Source organism: Doryrhamphus excisus, linkage group LG2 (genome assembly GCF_037039965.1).
Source record: "Doryrhamphus excisus strain RoL-2023G ecotype Guam linkage group LG2, RoL_Dexc_Guam_v1.1, whole genome shotgun sequence".
NCBI classification, from domain to species: domain Eukaryota; kingdom Metazoa; phylum Chordata; class Actinopteri; order Syngnathiformes; family Syngnathidae; genus Doryrhamphus; species Doryrhamphus excisus.
This window is the reverse complement of record NC_136358.1, coordinates 13,874,267-13,887,746: the sequence shown is the minus strand read 5'-3', so window position 1 is coordinate 13,887,746 and position 13,480 is coordinate 13,874,267. Positions and strand designations below refer to the sequence as shown.

Sequence of the window (13,480 nt, the reverse complement as noted above, 5' to 3'; positions counted from 1 at the left end):
ACCATACTCGGTCGCCGGAACAACAGGCTTGTATTGCTGGTTTCATTTATCTCACAACACGTACAATAATAATAATAATCGTATAATAATAACAACAGCTGGTGTTGCCGCCATAACCTACAACAAGCTAAAACTATCTATTATTTGGGTAATATGAATATAAAGGTGACTATATGGGCTGTAATAATGTAATATTATAGTATAATATTCCTGTTACGTATGAACTGAAACAAGCAACTGAAATAGGAATGATATTGTCTAATTAGGTCAGCATATTGCATCTTCTGAAAAGGTCTTTTTCCAAGGTAAAATTTTTTATTTTTTTTAAATGTGAGGACTGCAGCCTTGTGTATCAAAGGTCTGTAAGAGTGACGTTGAAGGTTAACAAAAGAGAACAAAGCAGTGAGTCAGAGGAAATACCTTTCATCCGACTGACAGGCCACTAAAGAGATGCAGGAAGAGGAGAAGCTTAAAAAGATAGCACCACTGGGAGGGAGGGAAGGAGGGAGGGGGCTCGCCAAGGCAGAGTGTGTCCGGCCTTGACTCACTCAGCCCTGCTGCATGGCCCACATGCCGTTCAAGCTAAGTGGGACAGACTGACGACCCCTGGTCTGAAGCTCTGTGCTGTTCTATAGGGAGTCATTTCAAAGGAGAATAATGGTGTCTTCGAGTTCTAAAGAGTAGGCTCGCTTGTTCACTTGTGTTTGTTCTTTCCCGTTCCCAGCTTGGTAGCTTGAATTCAAAGCAGCACAGTTTTATTTGGGTTGTGTTCACATTTCATGTTATGTGTCAAATTCATATGCAATTGGAGTTGTGTTTGCCTGTGACCATTGGTATTTGAAACACATTAACCTGGGAATCTGGCTCTTGGCAGCATATTTATTCTCTCTCGTTATTGGCCCATGTTGTCAGTTGTCCAAAAGAATCTGGTGAGAGATGTCTCTGGGTTTTCTCCGGGTTCTCCGGTTTCCTCCCACATTCCAAAAACATGCTCGGTTAATTGGCGACTCCAAATTGTCCATAGGTATGAATGTGAGTGTGAATGGTTGTTTGTCTATATGTGCCCTGTGATTGGCTGGCAACCAGTCCAGGGTGTACCCCGACTCTCGCCCGAAGACAGCTGGGATAGGCTCTAGCATACCCCCGCCACCCTATGAGGATAAGCGGTATAGAAGATGGATGGATGGAGATGCTAAAGTTATTCAAACAGGTGAGTTGCTATGTAACTATTTATCAGTGCCTCCTTAGTTTCATTTTGTACTATGGTCGTGTTTACATAGGATTCTTAATCCAAAATCTTAAACTGGACACAGAAGGGGTGCAAAACTGTCACTGCAAAGGCACTCTCAAAGGTCATAATTTATCTTGGGAACATTCCTGTAGCTTTTGGCCCTTACGGGGCACCTTATGTCAGTTGTACACTAAGTTCTAGGAAAGGGCCCCTTCTGTACCCTATTACCCTTATTCCCTTACCCTTAATATTACCCTTATACCCTATTACCCTTATACTACCCTTATTTCTGTCAGTGTGATGCAATCATCCCCATTGTTCCATTTGGATCAGACGTGATATCACGCCTGTCTGCCCACTCCATTGAATATTTCAGCAGATGCCGACTGCTTTAGTGACTCTGGCGTGCACGTCATCCAATGTAAAGTTAAGATATCCGAGAAGCAAACGCATCCATAGCCGTGACCTGAGATGAGCCTTCATACAATGCATGCAGTAAAACGTGATGAATGGTCAGTTACTGCTTACTTCCTTCACATGCGAGCCCAAGGTAACCGCTGATGTACCGTCATGCACATATTTGGATGGCTTGACTGGCAAGGAAACCCCACAAATAACTATGTTGTATTACGGCACGAGACAGCGAGACACCAAGGCAAACCATAGACATGGGAATATGACAACATGGAACAAGCTCGGAGGAATTCCTGAAGGTTGAGTGGTTGTCTAATTAAGGCTTTTCACCCACAAGGGCGCCCTCTCACTAGCCAATATACTGTAACATTTTATACTTTAAAAACAATCCCATGAAATATTCAACCAACAAAATCCCAAATAGCTCGTCAATTTTTTCCCCCGATAAGATAGGAAGTGGGTTTCCTCCCTGCTATAAATAAACAAGTGTTTTATTCCACCTCTAGTGTGTTCCAATTCATTTGTCCTTCGGGACAAAGCAGTAAATGAGATTAGTCTTTCTTCTGAGGAGAAAAAGAAAATGTTTAGAAAGGGCAGTGTTTCCCAGAAACCTGAGCATTTGGAGAGGAAGGTGGTGCATGCGTGGCAAGGCAAAAGAGAAAGCGTATTTAGGGAAGTTGGTTGGTGGAGAACCAGTGAGTCACCAGCAGATCAAAGGTCAAGGATGTTAAAGGGGTCTGGGGGATGTCTCACTGACAAGAGTGGGCCCGTATGAGTTGGGCTGAATATAGAAATGGTGAAACCATGAAAATATGAAAAATGACTCAACACTCAATAATGTCTTAATATTTTGCAAGATAATTGTGTCATGGTAGTGGTAGCGTGATGGTCGGAGACTGCATGAGTGCTGCCGGCACTGGGGAGTTGTGGTTCTTGGAGAGAAACAATGTTTAGATAATGCAAACTGTGTATTAACTTCTTTTCAGAGGACAATAAATCCATAGTACAAAGTACTGTTCCAGGCGTGGCCGTGATTGAAGGGAATTGACACAAAGTAAGATTCCTTATTTATAAATTGAATATTTTTAGAAAACATATTTATGACCTTCAAAGTACGATTTTATACATTTACTACAGCCCTCCTTGACATGAAATAACACCTTTTTTGTCACCTTTACAATAGTATTACCCAACATAGTAGACCTAAAAAGAGTAGTAGTATGTGTTCCATACGGTAGCTGAAGCAATCGCAGCCCATGTTTTTAATAGGGATTATTCAACCACGAAACAGCGTGATTTAGTGAGGTTGAGGTTGTATGAGGTAGTTCTCTGCTCTGTGCGCGTTATATGAACAAACAAGTAAGTTTGTATAATGAGAGTGTTTAATCTTGCAGATTTAAATTACTTTGATGTTGCGATCTTGCACGACGCAGCGGTAAAACCTGTCAATGTCACTCTTTTTGGTTGCATGTTAAACTTTACCTTCCATTTGGTACATACAAATGGAGGGATCCCAACAGATGGTGATTCATCCATTTTGTAGTTCTGATATGAAATCATCAAAATTTGTCCATGCAACATAAAAATAAATTATAAAACATAAACATAAAAATGTTTGACTCGTAATTTATCAAATTAATTAACTAATGAATCATGTTCAATATTGCAAACTAATTCAGATTTTTTAATTGTTTTAGATGGCTTGAGGGGAATAGGGAAGGGAAGAAAGTTTAGGAACCACTGCAGTTCTTTATTTGGCCATGGAACCCATTTCAGCACCACATGTACTGGAACTGTATTGTATATTTTGTATTTTTTACAATCATTTGGGGGAATTCTGTGTCATTTTATCCAGTTGGAAGTAGCGGGATGACAGGAATCGAATAAAATTGAACAATAGGCAGTCTGTGCGCTGAGAGGCCAAAGGGCGTGGGCTTTATTGACTGTCGTTGACCGTAGATTTCTTAAAAAACACAGACAGTGTTTAGTCATTGCATATTTATTTTTTACTATTGGAATCCCCCGGTAAGCCAGTTGAGACTCTATACAAACAGTTTGGGGAATACAGTCAGATTAAACAATATTTGTCCAGTTCCAAGATAGCTTACAATAACCTCAACATGGGATCTCATTTGGTGTTTTTCTGTATATATTATTAGGCATGATGTTAAAGTGGTAACAAGACAAAGGGTCAATTGGTTAAGACTAAAGAAAATACATAGTGTTGCATGGTGAATCGTAGTTGCCTTCAAATGATTCATGATAACTAAATGAAAGCAAAGATGTTTCTGGATGTTTCCTCCTTCATTCCCAATGTAGCACATCTTCATTGGAAACAGTGGCAGTGCTGACATATCTTCCTTTTCCTTCCTCTGCTGTCAAGTAGGCCTTCATTTGCTTATCACCTTTTCAGAGGTTGAGAGCAGGAAACGTTTATGACTTAAACGCTTCCTGCTTTTAAATGCCGTTTATTGATATTGGAGTGAGCGTTGCAGCCGTTTGCTTAAACAGATGTCGCATTGAATGAAGTAGTTGTGGGTGCAGCTTCTGTATATGCACCTGTTGCATTTTTAGACTGTTGACTGTCCAAGCAGCTTTAGCTTCGGTGAGTTACAATTTCCCAGACAATGTTGAAAGAGTGGCAGAAAGAAGAGGAGCATGTCGGTAGTTAAAGCAACACATCAAATCCAGACTCCACATCTGCTTTTTATCCCGAGGGTCACAGTGAAGGTGCTTGTTTACACCATCCAGCTTCCTTCATTTTAATGTATTTTCAGTGGAAACGGGATCATGGAACCACTTAGTGACAGAACGTTCCTGGCTTGTTTTATGGGTGCGTGCTTGTGTTCAACTTTCCTACCTGTTTGTGTCCTTGCCTCCCAGCTGGACTTTATGATTCAGCCTCATACCTACACTGATGAGACGTGACTGAACGTTCCACTCGGTTCAGTCGTGTGACTTCCAGTCAATCAGTCACTTCATTCCTGCTTTGCCTTTTCCGAGACATAATACCGCCGGAAAAAGGGGGGGGGGGGGTGAAACATCTCTTTTCCTTTTAAGAGGAATGTGGCACACTGTTGATGGTTTTTGCAGGACTGGCTCACTCCAGGCCTGTCTGTCCCACGGAAGCACGAACGCAGGTTACTGAATTGATTATCACTAATAAGATTGGTCCAGGACCCTATTACTGCAAAGACCACATGGAAGCTAGACTTGACCACAGCCTGGACATGTACTTAACAAATCACAAATCTGTTTTGACTTGAAATGAGTAGACTGAAGCAGTAGCCGTATTAAATGGTATTGGTTAACCATCTGTAATATTAGACACCTGTGACATCACTCGGTTCTGACGTCTCATGTTTTGTGCTCATCATAGGATTCAAAGCTATGGAAGGCCGTGGTCATTACCATTTCCAGCTTTCCCCAGCTGCTCTGACAGCTGATGAATTTATGTAAATGAGTGTGCATGGAGAGCACCCATTGGTGAAATGGAAAAGGACTTTTTCCCCAGCAGACAACCGTATCTTCCATTGGAAATGATCGAATGATGCATTTTAGAGGTCAGTGAGATAGCCAGTCTGTTGAATGGGAAATCCTTTCAGCTGTCCTCCAAGCATGTCCTGTCTCAAATGGGAGTTGAGGCAGTCTCCCCGTCTTAATTACATATCAGGAGCTATGTACTGTATTTCCATTTCAGAGCAGTCACGGGGTCTCCCTTTTTCCAGAATTAAGGATGAGTTTGTGTCCATATCTCTCCATTACCCAAGGACCTTGGGAATTAGCATTTTCATGGCTCCCCATTTGGGTCCATTGAGTGTGTCTGTACTTAGAGTAGTGGCTTGACCTTTGGCAGTCACTGGGGAACCATCTTGGGGTACTCACATATTTAGTTCTTCATGAAGACTTTTGGCAAAGCACACTACTACTTGTTGATTCCACTCTTGATTTAATGATGATATACTGACTGCTTTCTTTTTTGATGTTAGTCTGTAGTTATAAGAAGATAATGTCACAGTGGGTCTTGGAAGCAACCTGACCACAAAACATAGACTGGTCTTCATTTCAGGAACATCTTCATTTGTTTCTAGATGATTTGATCTGCGAGAAATACTGTATATGTTTAAAAGAAAAACTTTGAAGAGCGTGACACTGCAATACAATTGTGATTACCAAGCAGGTGACTTGACCGCCACAAGTCTGTCAGCATCTCTGTGTTGTGAGGAGCCACCCTGGAAACTTCCATCTTCAAGAGAAGTTGTGTTTTCCACACTATGGAAATACACCAGGACTTTAATGGAAGCCATGTGAGCTTTAGATCCACAACAATAATTACCATCCCCATTAGGCAGTTTCTGCTGTATATACTTTAATCGTGTGGGCGTTAAAGTTTGCCATTCTAGCCGGATGTAAACATAAAGGGTCACCATGACGACTTGTTTGTCATTGAGTCTGGATGCCGGAGCTGTAATGTATGCGTCATGCTTGTGACACAGTGAGCGTAGGGCGCTATAAAACATATTTTGCACTTTTACAACCTTGTGAACTTACATGTTTGCATGGTTGGAAAAGTATACCCAATCAACCCAAGCAATTTTATATTTTTTATCAATGTTGGAATGCTGTCTTTGGGCCCACTGTGTCTTGAAAAGCAGTCTGGGTCAGGGTCTCCTGGTCTGCCTGCCCACCCAATTGTGTCTTCTCATTCATGTGGTAAAATGTGTTGCCATCATAAATCCCAGATCGTTGCACCATGTGTTCTATCGGCTAATGAATGAGCCATTCATGATTGATTTGATCATATTTTATGACTTAGATCTGTTTATATGTATCGTACACTGACTTGCGGAAAGCTCCACCATAGATGGGTTTTTAGGTGGAAATTGGCGCCGCAGACATTAACAGGGCTCGACAATAACGATGTACCGATGGCCCGGGGCAAGTTAAAACAAAATTCGGGCAAGTAAATCCAATCAGTGATATTCCCGTCGGGCAAGTGCACTTTGGCATGCCATACTGCCAAGAGTTTTTTTTTAAAGCGGTTCTTGTTGGGTGTTGGTAAAACACGGACTGCGTAATTCCGGTGGTAATTTGCAAAGCAATCCTTGCAATGGACCAATCAGAATCGTTTATTTAGACCGCGGTCCGTAATCCACAGTCCACGTTTTACCCACACCCGTTGTTCGAGATCAACCAATCAGCGATCGTTTGACTACGAAAACATGCCAACATCGTCTAATTCTGAAGGAAAACCTCAAAAAGTGATGAACCAGTGCCTCCTAAACAAGTATTTTATTAGCGGCAGCAAATCAAATGATGGCACAGGTGAGTGAATCACATTGCTGTGACAATTTGAAGTGGTCACAATGAAACACCACGATTAGATCCAATACCAAGTGCTGATTTTGCACAAGCTACAAAATCTAGCGCTTCCATTTCTCTGTGGATTTTTCTCACCTTTGCTTCACAAATTATTGTTTGACCATTGAGCTTTTTTTTCTGGATTAAAAACACTTTACTAGTACACAAATGTGTCTATTCAATAATGTTTCATTGTGGTGCACAACTTATAAATATCACTGCTTACTACGACTACCATGTGTAAGGTATTTATTTTATTATTTTATTTATTTGAGATTCTCATGTGATGCCACAAAAAATTACATGATATCATTATGGCAGTCTTTTCATTTTACATGGGGCAAGTTCGGGCAGTAGTTCTCACCTGAAGGATTCCTCATGGGCAAGTCATTTTGGTTGTTAATGTAGAGCCCTGCATTAACCTGAGGGACGGTCTTGTGTGAGTCACTTACATCACGCCTGGCAGCCACAGGGAGGGGGCAGGTGTGGGCTCCATGGGCTTCCCTGAAGTATTTCCATTATGTTCCAGAGCTGGTTGTCTGGCACATTTACTATAATGAAGGCAGCCTGTGAGTTAAGAAATAAAAGAGAAAAATCGCCCACTGCACAATTAGCTTTTTTTTTCCCCCAGTTAATGTTTTTACCATACTGCATGCTTTTTTGTAGAGTTTGTAGGGCTGGGTGGCAGCTGGGATGAAATGGGGAGATCAATATTGAAAACCACAAAACTTCCACATCTGAGAGCTTGTGAACGCTAATGGCTACCAAGGTCTATTTTAATGGTAGGAGCTTGTTTTGTTGAACAACCTCATAAAATAAATGAAATTACGATAAAATAACGACCCCTCAATTAAACAACCTTAGAACACAATACTCCACTAGGTGTACAGTAATAGACAATACAGTTTCATCATGTAATTCATCGCACAGGCTCTGATATGAGATAAGATATACAGTAGCCATTGCTGAGTAAACCCCTCCAGCAGAGAAGGTGACGTTGCATGTTTTTGCGGCTTGTGAATCAATGAGGAAACACTCTAAGGTGGGGCAGAGGATGTGGTTGTCTCTTGTCGGCGTCTTCCACTTGTGCCGTCATTGCCATGCACGTGGGAATGACTGGAAGGAGCATGTTCAAACAGAGTGGGCGGCTGTGGCCCCCATCCACCCAAACCCTCTCTTTTCTTCACAGACAAACAGCCGCACCTTGCTGCTACTGAGTACTTCTCAGACACGTGCTAAAACTCCGATGTATGAAACGCATTCCCGCATTTTCACCCATTAGTCAATATCAGTGGTGGGAGTAAATGCTTTAAAAATAAGAACTGGTTTACAGTAACTGGTTAACTAATCAATTGCTATTGCAAATGTTATAATGCTGTTACCAGTACTGGTGAAATATGGCACAGCTTTATACGACCAGGCTTGTTTAGCGAGGCAAAGAATTACACAAGTTTTAGCACTTTATGTTGACAATTTGCATAGACCCCAAAATGTTTTGAAGAGTGATAAGATGAATGACAATTAATTGCAAAGTCCATCTTTGATGTGAAAATGAATTTCATTCCCCCCCAAAAAATTTCCACTACATTTCAGCCCTACCACAAAAGGACCTGCTGACTTAATGTTAGTGATTCTCTGGTGAAAGGCTGGAGATGACTCTGTCCTCCTGTTTGAGTGAGAATAACAGACTGGAAGTTTTAAAAAGGAGGGTGATGCTTTATATTTAATTTTTTTCTACTTGCACATGCACATGCAGTTTGTATGAATTCATAAATAGAATACTTAACACAAAGTCTGGGGTGGGATTAGACATTGTCACATGCTCAGAAAGTGGACAAATGCCAACAAACTTTGGCCGCATGTTTGGTAAAAGCCAGGGGTGTCCAAATTGCAGCCCAGGGGCCATTTGTGGCCCACATTTGTTTGTTTTTTTATTGTCCGACAGCACCTTCTATAAATATAAACAGCAAAAACTGAAAAATCAACAGTAATTTTACAAGAATAAAGTCAAAATATCAAGACAATATTAAGTGCAGCCCAGGGGCCATTTGTGGCCCACATTTGTTTATTTTTTTATTGTCCGACAGCACCTTCTAAAAATATAAACAACAAAAACTGAAAAATCAGCAGTATTTTTACAAGAATAAAGTAAGAATATTAAGAGAAAAAAGTAATAATCTAACCAGAAAAAGTTGTCATTTGCAGTTTTTTCTTGAAATACATAACTCTTTAGCATATCTACATGTGTTGGTTTAGAAAATATCAAAGTGGCCCTTGTATGTATGTGGCCCTCTCAGCCATTTGGCTGTCGTGACACTCATGAATAAAAAATAAAGATTGCTACATTGTTTTGGACTTATTGAAAATCTTTTGCAGTATTAGAAGTGACTATTGCTGCAGTAGACACAAACTTTGCATCAACTGTTATTGTGTCATATGATGATTTCATACAGTTCCCTGGTAAAGCTCATTGCGTAATCATTCCTGAGCACACTTGCCCTTCCCTTCTGTTTTTGGCCTGTGTAAAGGTGATAATAGAGGCAGTAGGAGTACACTTTGTTTTGGCTTCATGTTAGGCAGTCGGTCCTCACACTGTTTTGACCCTCTTCTTGCACCCCACCTAGCTGAGTAACACAAGGGTGTGCAATCCTGATTGGGTGACAGATTGCAGCTGTCTGGGTGTTTTTATCATGTTTAGTCACTGAATGTGTAAAATGAAGGCTTCACCTGCAGATCAGATAATTTAACTGTAGCATGCAAGCAAGATGCGTCGCCCTTTCTTCAAATAAACAGCAGATGATTGCATTCAATTGCTCAGCGCAAAGTAATCTTGCAATGCCGCCGACTGTTTACTTCACACACCGGCGGGTAAGGTTCTTTGCAGACTGGAAAAGTCCCCTTTAGATTATAGTCCCATTTACAATAATGTCTGATGCACCGAGGGGCGTGTTAAAACCACAGCCTAGACGGTTGAAGTAATCTGTTGATGTTTCATCCACTTCACTTCTACAAACTATGAGAAACAACATGTTTGCGGCCTGCCTCGTTTGTCCAAACCCATCCCAGTGAGCTGCGGTCTTCCACTGGGCTTCCCAGAACCCTTACTTCTTTATTGTGTGTATAAAGCAAAAGTTTAGGCTGATGCCATGAGACTCGGTGCTACGTCTTTGCTTGCAAGGTTACATTTGTGGACACTATGTCGCTTCAGTTAAGGAAATATTTTTCCTTTCTATGTGGTTGACGCCACCAACGTTATATTTAAAATGCCAAACGTTTCTAGGGAACAGGACATTTTCTTCCCACTTGTTCATAGTTTGGCATTGCTTTCTTCCACTGTGACATTGGAATGGTGACCTTATTATCAGTGGACATACTGTACTCTATGCACGTTAACATTTAACCTCTGTTGGAGGCTCAGGAATTGCAGCAATATACAAAGGCGTCCCAAAATAATGTGACCTCATTTGAAATAATATCCTACATACTGAAAAGTCATATTTTGTAGATATGCTAAGAAATGATATATATTTCATGAAAAGATTGCGTCTCAGCTTTGTGATAAACCACACTAAGTGATTACACCACACTTGTTTCTTCAGTTTCTTGATCATTTTAATGCCTGGTACCTTTATTTAGACAAATATAATGATGATAACAAAAACAGCTCGTACGATTTAACATTTTTGGACGTACACTGCTCGCTATTGATGTAAAAACATAAGTAAGTTTGGTTATTATCATGAAAACCATGGCATTTTCTCAATATCAGCTCTTAAATTAAAATGATATCTAGAAAATGATTAGAAATCAAATGACTGTATCATCATTCTAGTGACATATGAATAGGAAATAATAGTGTGTACATGTGTGCTCAGACTAATCAAACAACACATTGTCCTGCAGGTTACAACCCCTTCCTATCCTGTGGTGGTGAAGATGGGTCATGCTCACTCAGGCATGGGGAAGGTGAGTTAAATACACACATAAAATGTCCCATGTGTCACTGAATTTGATGACTAGCTCCATTTATCTTAACATGCTTTCTCACACGTCTGCAAATGAGTGGTCTTTCTGTGCCAGAATAATGCGAGGAAGGCCAAACCTCATCCTATTCCATCCTCACATACGATATATAATATTGCATGATCAAAACTGCAATCAGTGTCTATCTTACCCTGATATTGTATCCTCATGTCGGGGGAGACACTTCCCATGTGCCTTTTGCCTCCGTCTGTCTGGATGGGCTGGGCTTCCTTTTTCAGGAGCCAGACAGTGTATAGAATTTCCCATATACGTAGGTCTTGTAAGGACCATGGTGGACCCTTGTACAACCGAGACCTCCTTTGACCCCTTGAGACCTCACTGAGCTCTGAGAACAAACAAGAACATGTGGGATGCAGCTGCTGTTGATGTTTGCTTTTTTTGAACCAGGAACCTGTGACGCTTTAGTGAGCGTAAAGAATAACATGGCCAACAAAACAGGTTTTTATAGACGCAACATTAAGGCTATGTCCGCACAAATATAGATTTTCAAAACAGTATGATTTATTCATATTTTTCGAAACCGTGGGAGATTGAAGCCTTGAAATTAGAACCGTGAAGTGGCGAGGGACGCCTGTATTACGTTTAGTTTCAGTCTGTTTATAAAAAGTGGATAAAAGTGCGTCTTGAAGCCACACATGCTGATACATGCTGGAAGATACAGACATGCTCCCAGGAGCATAAACTGTCTGAATGCCACCATCAATACGAGATTTTGTGCAGCACACTTTCAGTTCTCTTGATACTTATTTCAAATTGTTGAAAAATACTATAATATAGTAGCTTTTAAAGTGTGTGGAAAGTTCAGTGAGGAAGGTTATTATTTGGGTTTTACATTATCTGCATAAGCTCTTGTGTCACGGTGTCACCATGATGTCATTTCCCCAAACATTTAGTTTCTTAATGGGCACAAAGTGACATAGTTCAAAGCCACCCCTGCGCAAATGTTTCCAACTTAGGACCTTTTATTATCCCACCTTGTGTACAAGTGTGAACTTCCTGTGCGATTCCAGCAGAGCGCTACCAGCTCTTGAGTGTGTGCTTTCTAATTAGTGATGTCTGGCCTGCAGATCAAAGTTGAAAATCAGCAGGACTTCCAGGACATCACCAGCGTGGTGGCGCTGGCCGGGACCTATGCTACCACTGAGCCCTACGTCCAGTCCAAGTATGACATCCGCATCCAGAAGATCGGCAACAACTACAAGGCTTACATGTAAGAAGAGCATGCTGAAAAGCCTTGTTTGTATGCATTTGGGAAACAATGCTTGTGCTCTTATCTCCATTTCCTCACGTCCTCATTATTTTCCGAAGTTGCAAGTGAGTCAGTGTGAAAGCATTGCTGCAATTAAATGCTGTTTTTCTTCTTGATTTTAAGGAGAACCTCAATTTCTGGAAACTGGAAGGCCAACACAGGTTCGGCCATGTTGGAGCAGATTGCCATGACTGACAGGTGAACCTGAATAAACCTTTCAAATATAAATAAGCATTCTTCGTCACCCCAAATCACAATGGAAACCCCCTTGGAGAGTGAGTGTGTGTGTATTGTTGCGTTATATTGTGTTTCTTTTGCAACCGTTTATCAGTGAGTGTCATTGTGTCCTAGATACCGACTGTGGGTGGATTCCTGCGCCGAGATGTTTGGTGGCCTTGACATTTGTGCTGTGAAGGCCGTCCACGGAAAAGATGGCAATGACTACATCATTGAGGTCAGTCACGGTGAGGTTAAATAGTGGTGAGTGGATGAAGCAGTCACCTGTTGAGTTGGAATGAAAAGTAGTCAACGGATGGTTTGGTGTAAATAAGGGGACTGTAGAGTCACACTTGGTGGCATTTGTTTATCAAAACCTTGAAGCAATGATTATTCGGCAGACCAAACATGCTTCTCACTCAGAATCACATGTACCGTCATCGCTCGTTTATTACGGTTAATTGGTTCCAGCACTGAATTTCCGCAAATTACATTTTGGTAAATGGAATATTTTCGTAATTATGGTATAGAAAACCATATGGGGTTTTTTTTTATCAGTAGAGCCCCCTAGACATAAAATAACACCCCTATAGATAGATAAATAGACTTTCTTTATTGTCATTGCACAGTATCACAGCAGTGAAATTGCCAACGAAATGTCGTTGCTTGGCTCCCGCATAATAATACATAATAATAATAATGTGGAGCCACCCTCGTCCATCTCTGTGTGGAGTTTGCATGTTCTCCCCGTGCATGCGTGGGTTTTCTCCGGGTACTCCGGTTTCCTCCCACATTCCAAAAACATGCTAGGTTAATTGGCCACTCCAAATCGTCCATAGGTATGTGAGTGTGAATGGTTGTTTGTCTATATGTGCCCTGTGATTGGCTGGCCACCAGTCCAGGGTGTACCCCGCCTCTCGCCCGAAGACAGCTGGGATAGGCTCCAGCACCCCCGCAACCCTCGT

The 13,480-nt window shown here is 41.3% G+C and overlaps 1 protein-coding gene across 3 annotated transcripts in view; it reads left to right on the top strand.

Moving 5' to 3' along the window:
- Positions 1–13,480, top strand: part of syn3 (synapsin III) — a 68,604-nt gene that overhangs the window by 46,705 nt on the left and 8,419 nt on the right. For all 3 annotated transcript variants that reach the window (XM_058076852.2, XM_078798432.1, XM_078798440.1), the window contains exons 7-10: positions 10,910–10,972; positions 12,118–12,260; positions 12,423–12,497; positions 12,651–12,753. In XM_058076852.2, coding sequence (XP_057932835.2) covers positions 10,910–10,972; positions 12,118–12,260; positions 12,423–12,497; positions 12,651–12,753 — 384 coding nt within the window. The remainder of the gene's footprint in view (positions 1–10,909; positions 10,973–12,117; positions 12,261–12,422; positions 12,498–12,650; positions 12,754–13,480) is intronic.